Source organism: Pleuronectes platessa, chromosome 21 (assembly GCF_947347685.1).
Source record: "Pleuronectes platessa chromosome 21, fPlePla1.1, whole genome shotgun sequence".
NCBI lineage: Eukaryota > Metazoa > Chordata > Actinopteri > Pleuronectiformes > Pleuronectidae > Pleuronectes > Pleuronectes platessa.
Genome location: NC_070646.1, coordinates 20,296,770 through 20,315,051, shown reverse-complemented (window position 1 = coordinate 20,315,051; position 18,282 = coordinate 20,296,770). Strand labels below are relative to the sequence as shown.

At 43.8% G+C, this 18,282-nt stretch overlaps 2 protein-coding genes across 5 annotated transcripts; one reads left to right on the top strand and one right to left on the bottom strand.

Annotated features, from left to right (window-relative positions):
* The first annotated feature begins 610 nt into the window (after window positions 1-610).
* LOC128427430 (uncharacterized) lies at window positions 611-2,485 on the top strand. 3 transcript variants are annotated; one of them, XM_053414546.1, is made up of 8 exons: window positions 611-992; window positions 1,086-1,156; window positions 1,371-1,547; window positions 1,811-1,869; window positions 1,943-2,005; window positions 2,094-2,156; window positions 2,245-2,376; window positions 2,460-2,485. In XM_053414546.1, exons 1-8 carry the CDS (start codon window positions 820-822, stop codon window positions 2,478-2,480), a joined length of 759 nt encoding a protein of 252 aa, XP_053270521.1. In that variant the 5' UTR covers window positions 611-819; the 3' UTR covers window positions 2,481-2,485. The 3 variants fall into 3 exon arrangements, with proteins under 3 accessions (XP_053270521.1, XP_053270522.1, XP_053270520.1); XM_053414547.1 differs by having other exon boundaries at window positions 611-832; window positions 2,245-2,485; XM_053414545.1 differs by having other exon boundaries at window positions 2,245-2,485.
* On the bottom strand, window positions 2,371-4,052 carry LOC128427429 (putative nuclease HARBI1). 2 transcript variants are annotated; one of them, XM_053414543.1, is made up of 4 exons: window positions 3,395-4,052; window positions 3,201-3,313; window positions 3,009-3,120; window positions 2,371-2,900 (listed from the first exon to the last, which is right to left on the bottom strand). In XM_053414543.1, the coding sequence occupies exons 1-4, from the start codon at window positions 3,825-3,827 to the stop codon at window positions 2,530-2,532; spliced, it is 1,029 nt and encodes a 342-aa protein (XP_053270518.1). In that variant the 5' UTR covers window positions 3,828-4,052; the 3' UTR covers window positions 2,371-2,529. The 2 variants fall into 2 exon arrangements, with proteins under 2 accessions (XP_053270518.1, XP_053270519.1); XM_053414544.1 differs by having other exon boundaries at window positions 2,371-2,897.
* Between the last annotated feature and the right edge of the window lie 14,230 nt (window positions 4,053-18,282).

Here is an 18,282-nt window from a genome sequence, read left to right as displayed (position 1 = left end):
AACAAATCACATTATAGACTTAATCCACAATCAGTCAGTAACATGTATTGAGGAAGAAAAAAAACTTGCTTGCAGGTTTATGATAAGAGTACACAGGTTACTGTAGGCTGTCACCAATGCCAAAATAACAAACCTGGCTGAGTGATGCTCTAGTTATCACACTCTCACTAGCTCCTGTGTAGCAGCTCACCTTTTTTCCCAGTTCTCACTCTAACTTGAGGAAAACAGCTGTCTCTCATCCAATAAGAAGTAGGCTTTCTCACACAACTCACAGTCAGGACCATAGCCAAGATTTAAGCAATATTGAGGTCCAACTTTTGGGGGCTGGAGGGCCGCATCCCTAGAATTTTGGATGGGATTTCCCCGATATATATGTGCACATTTGAAGATGTTTGGACGACAACTATTTGATAACAGGGGCCAAAAAACGCAATGAAAATCTATTTTAAACAATATAAATGTAGCTGGTTCTTTCCACCCCTTTTTAGCACCCCATTAGACAGGCGCAGGGCTTGAAACATTGACCATACTCCCTTTGTGGCCTGAGAAATCACAGATATCTCCTCCCACCAAGACTGTGTTGTTGTGCCACCCACATGAGTGCTGGGGCCCGTTTCACAAAGCAGGTTCAACAAACTCTGAGTTAAAACCTTAACTCTGGGTTGAGCAACTCTGAGCTGTCAAACTCTAAGTTTTCGGTTTCAGAACAGGTGATAACACTTAGTTCAATCAACTCAGAGTCAAGGTAACCCTGAGTGAAGCTTGTGCATGAGGATATAAAAAGCCTTCATCAATGGAACACAGATAACATGATTCACCATGGCAACAAGTGGTAAACAGCCTCGATCCTCCTACTTCTCCCCAGTGGAGTTGGAAATATTAATGACTGCGTATGCAGAAAGTGAGCATATATTTTTAAAAAGAAGCAATACTGTGGCAGCAGCAAAAGCGCGGGATCTTGCGTGGCAGGAAATTGCTGACCGAGTCAATGCGTCAGTATTAATTTGAGAAAAAAAAGAAATGTTTTGTCTTGAATGTTCCACTTATTCAACAATTATATTCCATATGTGTGTCTGTGAGCACAGGTGCAACCCAACAGGCACCAAACGGACTTGGCAGCAGCTAAAGATGAAATATAAAAATGTAGTTCAAACAGGTAAGGTATAATAAAGTACAAGCAATTGTGATGCTACATTCAACATGTGATGGATATATTTAAGTAATTAGGGAAATCTGCAAAAAAAAGAGAAATCCCAACACTGCCAGTATTTAATATTGTCTCTATGAAAGCAACACCTAAATGCCTTTTATACATACAAGTCTCCAAAGTTGTGTTTTCTGTATGTATTTAAATTTGACCTCCATTATAGCCAACAGAAAAAAGGCTGAGGCCCGCAAAACAGGTGGCGGTCCACCACCACCACCTCTCACAGAGGCTGAAAAGATGGCCCTCAGTCAGAACAGTGGACGACCCATTGCTGAGGGCATCTCTGGGGGGAGTTCATCGGACCCACCCACGCCCCAGGTCACAGGGGCCTACATAAGAGGTAAGTTATTCAAATGAATGGCATGTACGTTAATCCTTTTTCTAGTGTTCGCTCAGTAATGGCCACCCATTCATCTTAGACACAACTTAGTTGGCACACTGATTTTTCTTGTAGCAGTAAGCTACAGTTCTTTGCAATTGGCTGCTTTTGCTTTCAGATATCAATCTATTTTAAGGTGACTCAGAGTTTGAAAAATTGTGTTTAAATTAGGTGGGGCACTTTTCTGGGTAATCATCAACTGTCTAATCTTCATTTTCTACCAGTTACTGATGGTGTAATCTGTCTCGTTGAGCCTTCTGCCATAACAGACCTCCATGCTGTTGTAAGTACTCTTAATATTCCACAGATTTTTCATAATTGGTAGAATATAACACACACATTCTGTTTCATTACAGGAGGATGATGAAGAAACCTTATCAGCTGCCACAGAGAGGGAAGATGCAGAGAGGCCTGCTGAAGTATACACCTTTTTTTTTTTTAAATAACTTTGGCTCAGTTAATAGTGTTGTTCCACAATACAACTTGCAACTTCTTTCTCTCTAACAGAGCCATGCTGGAAATTACAATGGGGAAGAAGGTCCATCAACCTCCACAGCACAGCTTACCTCAGTAAGATGTTGTTCAGCATTGACCCACAACTTACAATGACACTAAATAGACATGGCACTGAAATTCAATGTCATTTATGTTCCTATAGCTCCCTGTGAAACAACTTTACAAGGTATATTTAGAATCTCAAATAAACAAATCACACCTAGAAATGGAGCACATAAGGCTGCAGATCACCAAAACAGAAAAGGAAATACAACTGCTGGACCATCAGTTAAAGGTGGGTGACGTGCCCACAGGTGGATGTTTTTTAATTGTTTCAACAACAAAGGATTAACAACTGTACAAAATTTGTCCTTCTAGGAAATAAAGAAGACCTCATAAAATGAGATGCATATTGTCGTTCTTGAACATTGGGGAGGTGATGGGTCAGTTAGAAATGATTGACACATATCATGTCTCTAACAGCTCTTCCATCTCGTGTATCAGCAGGGGGGGTATGATTAATACCTGGATCACAGGGGGAAAGAGTAGGACATTGTTCTCCTCTAATAGTGGCAATGTTGTGGAGAACCACACATGCCACTATAATGTCACAAGCTCTCTCTGGGGTGACCCTGAGCCTACGAAGGCACTGGAACCGGGCCTTGAGTATCCCGATGGTCATCTCCACTCTGGCTCGTGTCCTGCAGTGAGCCAAGTTGTAGTGTCGCTGTGGGCCAGGCTCAGGGTCAGGGTAAGGGGTCAGCAGATAGCGCTGGCAGGGGTACCCTCTGTCTCCGAGTAGGTAACCATCGAACTCTACTATGATAATACAAGATACAGTTTGTTTCAGTTGCAATAGGAGGAAACAAAATATTTGATCATAGGATATAACTATATACTGTATATAAATTATATATATAAACTCACCACCGGCAAATCTGGCACTCAGTGTCGACTCACGAAACATTCGTGAGTCATGCACAGACCCAGGCCACTTCGCTTCCACATTGTTAATCATGTGGGCTCCATCACATATGATCTTCACAGTGGAGAACAGTAATTAGCTGTATGGTGTAGTGTATTTAATTTGGAATGTTAAAGGCTACTATTTAGGCCTACCTGCACATTAATGCTGTGGACAGATTTCCTATTCACATAATCTCCTTCATTTATTGAAGGAGCGATGATAGGAATGTGAGTGCCATCTATGCAGCCAATCACACCTGGAAACCCTAAAATATATCAAATTGACTGATTAGTGCTTCAAGTCTCAAAGCTTTATGACATAAATGAATTACTGCTTAGACTGATACCTGCAATTCTGTGGAACTCTTCTTTGAGAAGTCTGGTGGGTCTGTGACTTGGGAACACTACAAACGTGCATAGTAGCCGTTTCAGTGCAAGTGTCACATTTCGGACAGCCCGACAGACAGTTGCCTTGGACACATGCTCTGCATCACCGACGTTATACAAAAAACTGCCGTTGGCAAAAAAACGAAGTGCAATACAAAGAATTTGCTCGGAACTGAGAGCATGTCCACGATGCGTCATGTGAGCGATGTGAGGGCTGAGAATATCGTTTATATAAATTATAGATGATGCAGAGAAACGGAAACGCTCAAACAGATACTCATCAGGGAATGATAAAACATCCAATCGGGGTCTAATAATCCTCTCCCGGTGGAGATGTCTGCGGAGTATCTGCGCCTCGACATCAACTGGCTCTTCAATAAAAGGACACGCCATGTCTGCCACTGCCTTCAGTCTGCAGGCTTCAACTTAAGAGCAGGAGAAACTCGGGGTTAGTTGAAGAAAACCTGCCAGCGAGCAGGTTAGGTTCACGGAGTATGTTGCCAGGGTAACTGACTCAGAGTAAAGCTGAACTGGCTTTGTGAAACTGAAAAACCAGAGTTTCCCTCATCTCAGGGTTAACTAACTCAGAGTTTTCACTAAACCTGCTTTGTGAAACGGGCCCCTGGTCTGATATCGACTTCCTCCTCCAGATTTTTTCTTAACTCGGAGATCGGCTGACGGTCCCCCTGGTCCCACAGCTGCACATTTACTCAGTCTGTAGACATTCTCTCTCCTGTGACTCCCTTTCTCGCAAAAGCTGCACTCATCACTGTACCAGGGGTGGCAGGAAAGTGCATCGGCATTGCCATCCCATGCATCTGGTTTATGGACCACCTTACGATCATAAAACCTCTAGTTCTTCGACCCAGCATGCCAGTTGGCCTTTTGGCTCTCTGAAGGTCATTAACAATTGCAAGGCTGAGTAATCAGTCCAGACAGTGAAGCGGTGGCCCCCAAGGTAACACCTGCTGGACAGCGCTGACCATAGCAAGCAGTTCCCACTTGGTGATGCAATAGCCATGTTTCATCCTGGTTGAATGTCCTGCTGTGCTGTAGTATGCCACCACTCTTTCTCCTTCAGGTGTCACCTGGGTCAACATAGCACCTGAGCCGTTATTGCTGGCATCAGTGTCAAGAATTAACGGAAGGTTGAGGTCAAGTTGGGTGAGAATAGGTGCATCCTGAAACTTGTCCATGAGAATGCCTCCCCTTTTTTCAGCAGGCAGAACAGGGGCGCAGCTATGCAGGATAACCCTTTCACAAACTTCCTATAGTAGGAGGACAGTCCATGCTTCAGTCCCTGCTCCAGTCCGCGCTCCAGTCCCTGTCCCGCGCCGGCGGGTCCCGGCAGACGCCACTCTGGTTCCGGCGTCGGAGGTCCTCGCGGTGCCAGCTCCAGTTCCTGCCCCATGTCCGGGGCTGAGGCCTGAGCTCTTGCCCTCTGCCCCTGACTGGTCTTCGGGCTGCCTGCCTGAGGAGCTCCCGTGCTTGGCTTCTGACCGGGCCTCCGGGCCGTCCACAGGAGCCCTTGTTCTCTGCCCTTGAGCAGCCACGGCACAGCCCTCCTGAGCCTCAGAACTCTGCCTTTGAGCGGCCACGGTACCGCCCTCCTGGGCCTCAGAAATCTGTCCCTGAGCGGCCAAGGCGCCGCCCTCCAGAGCCTCAGAACTCTGCCCTTGAGCGGCCACGGCGCCTCCCTCCCGAGCCTCAGAACTCTGCCCTTGAGCGGCCTCCCGAGCCTCAGAAGTCTGCCCTTGAGCGGCCACGGAACCACCCTCCCGTGCCTCAGAACTCTGCCCTTGAGCAGCCACGGTGCCGCCCTCCTGAGCGGCCACGGTGCCACCCTCCCGAGCCTCTGAACTCTGCCCGGGACTCTGTTCTCGTCCCGGATTGCCTCCTCCGGTTCCCCCCTCCTCCCTCCCGTCTCGGTTCTCGTTTTTTTTGGGGGGGCCGTCTAGTATCGGGCCCTTGAGGGGGGGGTTATGTAACAATCTAGAACTTTATTTTATGTTCAAGCTTAATTGTAAAAGAGTTTTCTGTCTTAGTAAATCTCTGTTTTGGGTGTTCATGTTTGCACACTCTGTTTCTGTTTCCTGTTTTCCTGCTGTGTTTCTTGGTGCTGTCCTTTCCTGTGTTCCTGCCCTGTCCTGATCTCCCGACCCTCGTGTAAGCTTCCTTGTGTTTTGGTCCTCCTGTTCTTGTCTTTCCAGTTTGCCAACTCCTTTAGTGTTTATGTTTTGTGTTTGTCTAGTTAAAGCCTCTTTTTATATGAAATACTCTTTTTGTTAACTACCTCTGCTCCTGGGTCCATGTCCTTCAACATTACCGTGACACCTCTTCCCCACCCCTTGAGTCACTAATTTCTCCCCCACCATGGGCATTCGTTCCCCGGTGACCATCTGAAGTTTCACTACGGTGTGGAAAAATGTTGTTTTAATATCTACAATCTTTGATTACATTCGGGTCACTGAAGTGTGTCTACCAGCGCAAAACACTCTGTTCCCTCAAAAGTCGCATTGGGGCAAACCAGTAGCTCGATCCAAGTTTGGCCAAGCATGATGAGTCGTTCCACATGGCCGTCAACCTCATCAGCTGGTTGTAACATCCCCACTTGATTAATTTGCCTTGATGTCTCCTGGGGTCGGGAAACAGATGCAGGGGTCCACATCGTCCCAATTATGCTGTCCCTGATTTCCATGGTAAGCTGGGTTTCGAGGGCATTGTCGTTGACAAGATTCCTCAGTAGCTCTCCAGGGTGACGCTTTCAACTGCATAGTCTAGAGTAGTGGTTCTCAAAGTGGGGGGTGCGAACACTCTACAGGGGGGGCGCTATGTCACAGACGGAGAAAAAAAACAAAAAAAATGACCGCCAACCTGTCACTGGTTAGTGAAAGCTCCCTCAGTGGAGAAATGCAAGGGGCTGGACTCACACAAACAAATCAAATACTGTTTAATTCCTGATCCACCAATCAAAAGAGGAGTGTTATCATTTGAACGCGAGTTGCACGTACGCTTCCGAGTATAAAAGTAACCGCAGGCATGGTCAGCGCTCACCCTCACTGAGACGACACCCTGCAGAGTTTGTGCGATTACTCATGTTTCCTCAATCATTCAGATATTCATTGCTTTATAAACAGTCTTTTTAAAGACTCACTCCTTTCTTAGTAATAACTTCCTGCACTTGCAGTAGGCCTATTTGTAGCCTAATCTAAGGAGTATTTGCTCCAGTTTTTTTAGAAAGCTCGTAGCACCAAGAGCTAGCCTTCTAACTACAGTGCCTTGCATAAGTATTCACCCCCCTTGGACTTTTTCCCATTATGTACTGTTACTAACTGGAATTCAAATAGACTTAAATAAACTTTTTCCCGTTTGATCAACAAAACATGCATAGTACTTTGGAGGTGCAAAATAAATTTTATTGTGACACAAACAATAATGAGAACAAAAAAGTTGACATCTGTTGGGTGCATAAGTATTCACCCCCCTGTGTCAGTACTTGGTAGAACCCCCTTTCGCTGCAATTACAGCTGCAAGTCTTTTGGGGTATGTCTCTACCAGCTTTGCACATCTAGAGATGGAAAGGTTTGTCCATTCTTCTTGGCAAAAAAGATGAAGCTCAGTCAGATTGGATGGAGACCGTCTGTGAACCGCAATCTTCAAGTCTTGCCATAGATTCTCTATTGGATTGAGGTCTGGGCTTTGACTGGGCCATTTTAAGACATTAACATTCTTTAATCCAAACCATTCCTTTGTAGCTCTGGCTGTATGTTTAGGGTCATTGTCCTGCTGGAAGATGAACCTCCGCCCCAGTCTCAAGTCTTTTGCAGACTGCATCAGATTTTCTTCAAGGATTTCCCTGTATTTGGCTCCATCCATCTTTCCCTCTATTCTGACCAGTTTCCCTGTACCTGCTGAAGAGAAGCATCCCCACAGCATGATGCTACCACCACCATGTTTCACTGTTGGGATGGTGTGCTCAGGGTGATGGGCAGTGTTGGGTTTTCGCCACACATAGCGTTTTGCATTGAGGCCAAAAAGTTCAATTTTGGTCTCATCTGACCAGAGCACCTTCTTCCACATGTTTGCTGTGTCTCCCACATGGCTTCTGGCAAACTCCAAACGGGATTTTGTATGGATCCCTTTCATGCCACTCTTCCATAAAGGCCAGATTTGTGGAGTAGACGACTAATAGTTGTCCTGTGGACAGATTCTCCCACCTCAGCTGTGGATCTCTGCAACTCCTCCAGAGTAACCATGGGCCTCCTGGTTGCTTCTCTGATTAATTTTCTCCTTGTCCGACTCTTCAGTTTGGGTGGACGGCCTCCTCTTGGTAGGTTTGCGGTTGTGCCATATTCTTTCCATTTTCTTATGATGGATTTTATGGTGCTCAGAGAGATGTTCAAAGCTCTGGATATTTTTGTATAACCTAACCCTGCTTCACATTTCTCCACAACTTTATCCCTGACCTGTTTGGTGAGCTCCTTGGTCTTCATGATGCTGTTTGTTCAGTAATGATCTCCAACAAACTCTGAGTCCGTCACAGAACAGGTGTATTTATACTGAGATTAAATTGCAGACAGGTGGACCCTATTTATTAATTATGTGACTTGCAAATGTGACTTGTGAATGCAATAGGTCGCACCAGATCTTTGTTAGGGGTTTCACAGTAAAAGGGGTGAATGCATATGCACTCAACACTTTTCAGATTTTTATTTGTAAATAATTGTGAAATCCATGTAATATTTCCCCCCACTTCCAAATGATGCACTATTTTGTGTTTGTCCATTACATAAACTCACGATGAAATACATTTTAATCTGTGGTTATACCATGACAAAATGTAGAAAAGTCCAAAGGGGGTGAATACTTATGCAAGGCACTGTAGCTAACTTCTTCCAACTGCAGCTAAACCTTTTCTCCTTAACACCTACCTTTACATCTTCAATCATCCACCGTGTTGCAACAAATAAAACACCAGCCCTTGAATACTACTCTGTGCTGTCCCTGTCATCGCTGGACACGCCCAGCTTGAGGAGGACATCCTGTTTTGCCGGCCTTTTCAGACCCGTACAACAGGGGATGCAATCTTTAATGTCCTTGACTCGTTCATCCAAGACAGTGGTTTTGGCTGGGGAAAGTGTATTGGCCTCCGCACAGATGGAGCACGGTTGATGACAGGGCGTGAGCGTGGCTTCGTAGCTCTAGTCCAGCAAGTTGCTCCACTTGTGCAATGGACACACTGCATGGTCCATCGCGAGGCACTAGCTGTCAAGAAAATGCCACCGCTCTTCGAGTTAGTGCTTCACCAGGCCGTGAAAATAATTAACCATATTAAAGCTTGTCCACTTAACTCCTGTTTGTTTGGGGTCCTCTGCCAGGAGACGGGGTCAGGGCACGAACAGCTGTTGCTGCACACTGAAGTTCGCTTGACCTACCGGGGAGGGGTGTTACAACGGCTGTCAACCTCAGCTGCGAGAGGAGGTAAAGTTGTTTTTAACTGGAAGTCAAACAGATCTGGCGAGGCACCAGGATGATGCCATGTGGCTTGCCTCTCTCTCCTATTTGGTGGATAGTTTTTGACCAGCTGAATGGCCTTAACCTGTCTTTGCAAGGCCGCGAATCTAACGTTCTGCTCCTCGCTGATAGAGTGAATGCCTTTACGCAAAAAATTGCTCTCTGACATGGTCGCTTCAGTTCTGGAAACTGCTAAATGTTTCCCAGCCTTGCAGACTTCATTGCCGATGCACGTGGCACTGATTTATCCTCTCTCCTCCAATCAGCTGCTGATCACCTTTCAGCGCTGAATAATCAGTTTGGGTCCTATTTCAAAGAGGACTAACGTTCATTCGCCTGGCTTCGGGATCCATATCTCTGCTCAGCAGACGAGCTGTCAATAGACATCTAATAGCAACTAATTGAGCTGAAGAGTGACAGTAGACTAAAGCATCTGTTTACCAACTCCCCTCTTTCGTCATTCTGTGTAGCAATGATGCTGGAATACCCTCAGCTTTGTGACATAGCCTTAAAAATTATGCTCCTTTTCGCGTCGACATATTTGTGCGAGGCAGGATTTTCAAGACTGACTGTGCTCATAACTAAATATCGCAACCGCGTACAGATCGAGGATGACATGAGGATATGTTCAAACATTCCCCCAAGATTTTAGGAACTATGCAAGGCAAAGCAGGCTCATGTCTCACATTGACAGTACTGCAAGATTATTATAATATAATAATAATAATGTAATGATGGTGATAATAATGCATGCAGGCTCACATAGCTGATAATGTTAATAGCCTACTAATAGGCCTACTACTGATCATAATAATAATAATAATAATAATAAATAGTAAAATTAATAATTGTCTGTATTGGCCTACCAATAACAATAGCCTAACCTTGACAACGGCTGTCAACCTGTAATAATAATAATAATAATAAATAGTAAAATAGTAATAATAATTGTCTGTATTGGCCTACCAATAACAATAGCCTAACCTTGACATGTCAGGCCTATCAATAACAATATGCTATCTATCTATCTATCTATTTATTGTTGTGTAGTTGAGGACGGCGGTGGCGGGGCGGGGGGGGGGGGGGGGGCAACTACCCCTAACCAGCTTTTTGGGGGCCCAGCTTGCAAAAGTTTGAGAACCCTCGGTTTAGAGTGAAGCAGGCTGGATGCTGAGCATTATCCGAGTAATAATAATAATGCACGTTTTTGTAGCGTCGGAAGGGCTTCTCTGTGACGACCAACATCCCTGTTGTCTTATTTTTCTTATCACCTCTCCTCTTGCACAGTTCCAGATGCCAAAATAGTCAACAACGCCACAGGTGCAACCACCAGATTCTTATGGGACACCAAAAGTCTCTTCTTGTCCTTATGTGACTTGCTTAAAAAACCAAAGGACTGATAATATGTGTATGAATGTATGCCTTAAGTCAATGTGATTCTATTTGGATATTGACACTTGAACTTTATATTATTCAAATTTAATTTAGCGTTGAGTTTGAACTAAAATAATTAAATTTCAACAGAGCCAATTATAGGCCATAACTTGAAGTGGAGTATGTATTTATATGTAAGCAATTTTACATGTTAGCAGATATGGTCAAGATATTACTTTGTTTGGATTACATTCCATATACACGTGTGACCTGTCCATGGGTCGGGTTTGGTGAAGATATGAATTCTCCGGTGCCAGAGAGGACATCCACTGAAGAACCAAGATTCCAATTAATCGTGCAATGGTCGAAAAAACAGGGGATGCATTGCAGTGGAGCCACGCGGTGCCTACATTCAACTTTTACATGGCTATAATGGACAATGAGCTCCACCCGAGGCGGTCAGGCCACTGCTGCAGAAGTTGTCTACAGTTAGGAGTCCTGACTGAGGATGAGCTTCCAGTACGAAGGAGGGCTTACAGATTGTCCATGCAAAAATAAACAGTGATTGAGGAAGAACTTTAAAGAAATGCAATGGTGTCATAGAGCTATCCTCTTCTGCTTTGGCTGCTTCAGAGGATTTGTTCCCCAGGAAGGATGGAACTCCCTGCCAGTGGCGGATTTATAAATTTGGGGGCCCAAGGCGAACACAGGCATGGGGCCCTCTTCATTTGTTGTTCTCCACCTTTTTTAATCCTTATCTAAGAAAGTCTTCTTTCCAACCCAACTAAACATATTAGTAGTTGTTAATAGTGCACTCACAGTACAAATTTTATTTTTATTAACAATATGATCTCTGTACAATAAGATTTGTACCGTATTGTCCATTCACATGGAAGATCTGTCATCTATTACCTTGGTTTTCAGCAGGATATCTGATTAATGTTGGAGATGGGCCGCTGTCTTATATCTTGTTTTAATTAAGTGAGAAGATAATGTATCGGAAAAATGAACTAAGTGTGGTTGAAACCTATTCTGTAGTTGAAGAGGAATCTTTTGCAGCCTTATCTAAAGACTTTTATGACCTGTATCTACAAATATACAAACTGTCCAAATGCTTTATGACTTGAACTGTTTTATGGTCTGAACTGTTTATGAACCGAAAACTGCCAGAGCCCTTTGCCACTTATTTACCCACCATAGGAAGGAGTGTATGTCTGCTTATCTCCTTAGGAAAAACATGTAAATCAGTTGTTTGTGCTTAGATTCCGCTCTTTCCTGCACCTAGGGAAACCATTCTGGATTGGTTTAGAGAGACAGCCCTCAGTTCTCCTATATAAGATCCTTGCATTTGACTGTCCTGCATCTTCACTCTGAGATCCTTCTGACTCTCGGTGTCGATCCTTTCTGCCGAAAGTCCCTATTAAATGCACGTAGATAACTTTGGTGTTTCCAGCCTCTTGTATTTCCAGATTTCCATCAAAATAACACACAAGACAATAGGAGGTAAATTATGGAGTTACAGAAATAATAACAAAACATACTTTTAAAAACTCACTTGCTCAGAGCAACACACACAGTGAGATTTTCGGAGCTTTACCGTGAAGCAGCTGGTCAGTGACTTTTTGAAGAACACTGTAAACAGTGAAAATACAGAGTATTCTCTCACCGCTGCTTTATGATCAGAGCAGAAGCTGCAGTTGGGTTGTACCGAGCTGGAGTTTCTGTGTCCTCCGAGCAGTACTCAGTGTTAAAGCAACCTGAGCAACATGATTCATGATCCGACACCATCGATTAAAAAGTAACTAAATGATCTTAAGTTTGTCATCTAAATAATCCCCCGAAAAATGGAACAACTAAACGTTTACTAGTTCATTTTCATCTGTATTAACTAAACTTTGAGCATGTTCTTTTTGAGGCTCAACACTGCTCTCCAGTTTGTGTTTACGCCCTGAATCACTTCCGTGGGCGTGCTCATGGAATAGTACATTGTAGTGGGAACTGAGGGGGGAGGGGGGTTGCTGAGACATTAGTTACTCATAAATTATAAGCATTCTGATGGCATTTTAGCATATAGATTTTTAGATTGAAATAATTAATTAACGAAGAGTGTTTTATGGGGCCCCTGTTACCGAAAATCCCTCTGCTTTTGTTAATTACTGATTTTGTATTGGGTGTTTTACATGTGTTTGGCGCCCTCTATAGGTCGCTGGTGGTCATTGTATTTATTTTCACAGGCCTCACCAGAATTTTTTTGGTTCTGGCTGAGACCGGTACATATGTTTTACAGCGCAACACTTATGTGTATAATTCGTAGATAAGTTGTCTGGAAGCTGTCTAGAATGTTTCATGTTTTTTATAAGATCATAGTAGTCAAGTTGCTTCATGTTTTTATGGTTAGTTTTCATTTTTCAGTTAGTTCAGAATGTTTCAGCAAACAGATTAAGTTTGTGTCCATGTGCGTTGGTGTCCGCCATTTTGTGTCTTAAAGAATGCCTGTTAACCTCTTAAGAAACGGGTGAAATTCGCCTAAAACGTCTGTTTGAGGACACCCAAATTAAATTGAAATCTTGGTCTCTTTTTAAAGGTAACATTCTGATCTTCCCTCCCCAGCAGTCAGAATCACTATAAGTGCTACTGGCATTGAGTAATAGCAGTTGGCACGCAGTGAGGTAGAAGGTTTTTATTTTCGCATGAATATGTTTAGTAAACAGATGCCTGCTGATGACTATAGCTGGGACTTATGAGCTGGAAAACACAATGGGACCCCAGCATGAAGCCTTGACTAGGTCAAGTTCAAATTTGAACACAATATTTTACAGATGTTTTACTAAGGGCATGTCTGGGCGTTTTCCAAAAAGGCCATTTGGAGGCTCCAAAGGACCCTTGGTATCCATGGTAACCAAATAGGCTAAAAAGGCAACTTTTACACTAAAAATCATACTTTTATATAAAGGAGACAAAACTGATCATATGGTTAAAAATGTATTCAAATATACATCTTTCATATTTTTGGATACATGCCAGCCATTGTAGCAGTCAAGATGCATTGCACAGCCTGCACCTCAGCCGACCATTGGTGCTGTGCCCAGAGATATAAACCAGCCTGTGGTGTGTTGTGACTGGAGCAGGAGGTGGTACGGTTCTGGCTGTGGTGGGAGATCCTGCCTCTGCCAGCTCCATGATGAGGGTCTCTCTGAAAGTCTTCTGGGCCATAGGTAACTTTCCTCTACCTCGTGCAAGGTCTTTTTGGAGGAGAAAGGCATTCACTATCCCAATGTCCATGAAGTGATAGAAGAACGTCTTGTACCACCTCATCGTCTTGTGGAGGACTTTGTAATACCCTATCAGGGCGTCAGAGAGGTCCACTCCACCCATACACCTGGTTGGACAGAAAAACACAAGATTGAGAAAAATATACTAAAACATAACTATATGAAGCACACAAATTATTACATTTCAAAGGGCATAAAACATCTGTAAATATATAATATGTACATGTATTTCTTCACTGCTGGTGGAACCAGGATGTTCTTCAATGACCACTACCCATCTGCACCTTTGACTCTCCTCTGCACTGTCTCCTCTGCATGGGCCGTGTGGAGTGTTGAGCACATGGAGACGTCCCTCGTGTCTCACCACTGGACACAGGGAGTCCTTCCTGATCCAACGGATACTGCCACGGGGAGACTTCGAGACCAGAGCTTTTTGGGAAATCAATTCTGTTTGTGCGGATGGTTCCACACGCCCAAATCCTCTTCTGAAGGAGGAAAAGGATGGGAGCTTGTAGCAAAGGGACACTCATCTCACCCTAATCTATATGCACATTGCAATCGTCAAACAAAGACAACATCATCTCTCCAACATCTAAATCCACAACTTTTACTAATCAACAGTAAATCCTAAAAACACACAGAGTAATTTATAAGTTATATATTATAATAAAATACGTACTTGTCAAGAGTAATGTCTCGTCCTTCCTGAAACATGGCCTCTGCCCCGGAGTCAAACGACTGGTCGCTGTCTTCCTCTGATACGTCATCATCAGACTTGTCGCTTGCACGCCGATAACACAGATCTCTGGCTTGTTCGGTCGTGAAGTTTCGTTTCTCTAAACGTTTCACCATACCGAGCTTCAAAAAGCTCCAAAGCAAGACTGGATTCTGCGCACGGATCTCACAGCAACGCTCTCTGACTTTTACGCACGGGTCTCAAAAGCACACTCACTTAAGGCCTCTGTATGCTTCTCCGAGTCCGTTGCAAAAGGACAGGCGGACGGACACTTTTTGATTTATAGTTCTACGAGCCATTTTGTTCCGAAAACAATTCACCACCAGAACAGTAGTTGGCGCCAGGGAAGTCGAGCTTAGAGAAGCCTACATCATGAGGTATATAGAAGAAGTCCACGCTGGTTTATTTACGTCCCCCCGGCTCCTCACACACAGTGAACGATGACAACAGAAAAGGGCTGTTGATGACGCGACAGTTTTGCTGAAATAAAGTGACACCCAGCGGGTCAAAATGCTTATGTTATCGTGTCTTAACGCAGCGGTTCCCCGGTCTTGTTTCCAAACTGCGTTGCTAATTCAACAGCTGCATTAGCTTGAAGCTACACGGAGGCAGCTAGCTTCCCCCCAGCTTCCACACACAGTCAGCACGGACACCCGATACTAACTACTACCAAGTGTTTGCTTCTAACCTGACGGTGTTTGAGAAACAGTGTCATGAGAGCCGTGGGATTAAGTCAGCGGGTTTTTGCGCTGTTCCCACCGCAGTTAGCATGGTGGCTAGCGGCTAGCTAACCCTAGCCTAAGGTGACCAGATTTCTGAAATGAAAATCGGGGACATTTTCAATGCGGCGGTGAAAAATCATTACATATTATCATTATGAAATAATAAATGGGGACAAGTACTTTTTCATGTATTTTAACCAGCTTTTATTACACAAAAGGTCAGAGGTGCCATTAGGGGGCAAAAAGTTAGGAAAATTCTGAGGGCCCGTGGCCGTGACTGACAGGGGCCCTGAAAAAATATTAGAACATTAGTTATGTTAATAAAAAAACATCATTAATGGATTTTAATAGAAAATCAAATTTATAATTAAACAAACACTTTATCAGTATGCAGAATGTTTCCTGTATGTCTTCACAGTGTTATATTATCACAGCTCAGTGTCAGTAGATATTGTAAAGTTAGTTGGACTATAAGATAATTGAGGCCTTCACAGGTAGAGGTGTGGTTACAGAAACTGCACATGGTTGGCGTTGCCTGTGTGTGATGGTGGGTCCCTCATTCATCCACCTCCGCCTCAGGAGCCTGGGTAGAATAAGAGCAGAGAACATGAGAAAAACTGCAAGAACAGAGCCAATAGTAATAGGCTACTGTATTAAAATCAAAACCTACATTTATAAAGTGCACCCACAAAAGTCACTCATCAGGGGGACAGTTCCAGTATAGAAATTGGGCTCATATATTATCTGTTTCTCCACCTATCTCCTCTCCTCTCTCACTTTGTCTCTCTGTCTCTCACTCTCCCTCATTCCCACTTTCTCTCCCTCCCTCTCCTTACCTGATTTGCATATTTCTCAGAATAATGTATTTTCTTCTGGATGGCTCTGTCTTTGGCCAGCATCTCCATAAACTTATCACAAGGGAGGTTGATGTTTGTCTTTACAATAAGTATGGCCTTGATGGAAGGAACAGTGAACCTATTTCTGCTGTCTGTCCATATGTCATTCATTTGAGAGAACACCCTCTCTACTGGTGCATTACTGCCGGGTAAGCACATGACAACAGACACTAATCTTGCCAGGTTAGTGTGCGGGATGTCATTTTCTTTGAAATGAGTAAATACTGTGCTCCATCTCTGACTGAGTGGTGTCTCAATCTCTCTCCATTTCAAGAGTGATTCCCCCTTTAGGAACTCTTGCAGGGCAGAAACCTCATCAAACAAATCATCTTCTTTGATTTTCACATTGGGGCACTTTTCCTGCAGTGTGGCTGTTGCCTTCTGGATCTCTTCGCGCAGAGGTTTCTTTTTTAAAAGGAGACAGTGCAAGTCATTTAAATTGTCTGTATGCTTTCCCCAAGCTTGCAAGTAGTTCACAGCCGTTGTGAAGAAAGACTGAGTTGTATTGAGAAAGTTTTCTCTAGTAATTGCTGCATTTTCCACGAGCTCTCCCAGTAGTCCTCTGGCCAGTACTGGAATGAAGCTGTCGTCACGTCTTGCTGTCAATTTTATCTCCACCTCTCTCAGGATTGCAGCTGACTCCACAGCACAGCGGTCCTGGCCTTCAAGCTTCTTGATTGTTTCACTAAATATGGCCAGGTTTCCATGGGCAAAGGCAAGCCACAGTTCAGTCAGTGGATCTTCAAACATTCTTCGCAAGACAACAGGGCATTTCTCTTCAGAAAGAAAAAAGGCTTTAAGTGGTGCATACATTTTAAGCACTCTTTCTAGAGCAGGGAGCATGGACAGCCAGCGAACGTTGCTGTGTCCTAAGATTTTTTGATACTCTTGGCCAACAAATTCACAAAAGCTCTTCAATCTTTCCACTCTAACAGTGTAAATATGAAAATACCCGAATATCTTTGTGAGCAGGTACTCTACATCGATGGGAAGGGTATCCATAGCTGTTCTGGTTGCATTATGGATGATGTGGGCAGGACAACCCAGGCCAATCACCTCCCGCTGCAGTGCATTTTTCACTTTGGTGTGGACGTTGATTCTCCCCACCCTATTCAGCCCGCCAAAGTTGGTGTTTGTATTGTCGGCAGAGAATGCCACTACTTTATTTTCCAGGGAGAATTTTTCAATCACCACCATGATCTCAGCTGCAAGTTCCTCTGCCTTTTCTCCTTTAAGTTCAACAAAATCAAGCAATTTTGTTTCTATGGACATGCTGCCATCATTTGCTTTGCAATACCTGACGATTAATGGCAGCAGCTTCAAATGTCCATGATTGGATGAATCAATGGACAGGGAAACAAATTCAACCTGCTCTAGGTCCTGTCTTACCATATTGGTTGCCCATGGTGCGAAGACGTTATTCACTATGGCTTCACCTTTGGTCCGGCCACAGGAAAACTTTGGCTCATAAAGCTTCTTTGTCAGTTGTGCTGTGCAGTCCATAGATCGGTAACTATGATTGTGTTTCATAGTGTGGTACGCCAAGATGCCCTCCTGCACAGCTAACTCGAACTCCTTTTGGGAAGGCTCTGTCTTCTTATAGAATGTGGTGATAGTGGGCGTAAGAGCATTGGCAGTCAGACCTTTTTTATGTTTTTTTGTCTGCTGATGCTCCACCACAGAATATCTCCCCCCACTGGCAATTGAAAAAGAAGACTGGCAAAGGGTGCAGTGGACCACTGTGTCGTCTTGGCCTGGGCGACAGGGGCGTATAAATGGAAATTCTTTCTGGATTTGTTCTGTAAAATGGCATTTGCGCTTCTTTGAAAGAGCCATCTTCTCCTCTACTCTTTTTGCCTCTCGTCTGTTCTCTTCTCCTTCAATGCTTTTCTTTTCTTCACCCTTCTTTCTTCTCTCCTTAGCTTCCCTCTGTTGTTTACTTCTTTATTTCTGCCTTTCCACACTATTCTCCTGCTCTTTTCCTCTTCTCTCCTTCACTCTGTTGTTTACTTCTTTATTTCACCTTTACTAAAAACAGTGACATATAAAACAGTGACTCAGGGCATCAGCTAATCAAATGGTCTGCATTTATAACTACTACAGTCATTGATTACCCACACAGCGCGAAACAAAGCAGCAGCCTAACACACACAACTATCAACCATTGACTTATTATTAATTAATTAATTATTAATTAATAATATCATCATTATTATTATTTTAACAGTCTCAGGTCACTATGCCTACAGGAAAATTATATGCTAACAAAGCAGTTCCACCTCCCCCTCTTCCAAAACAGAGCCACATACAATGTCATCACCTGGTAATCTCATG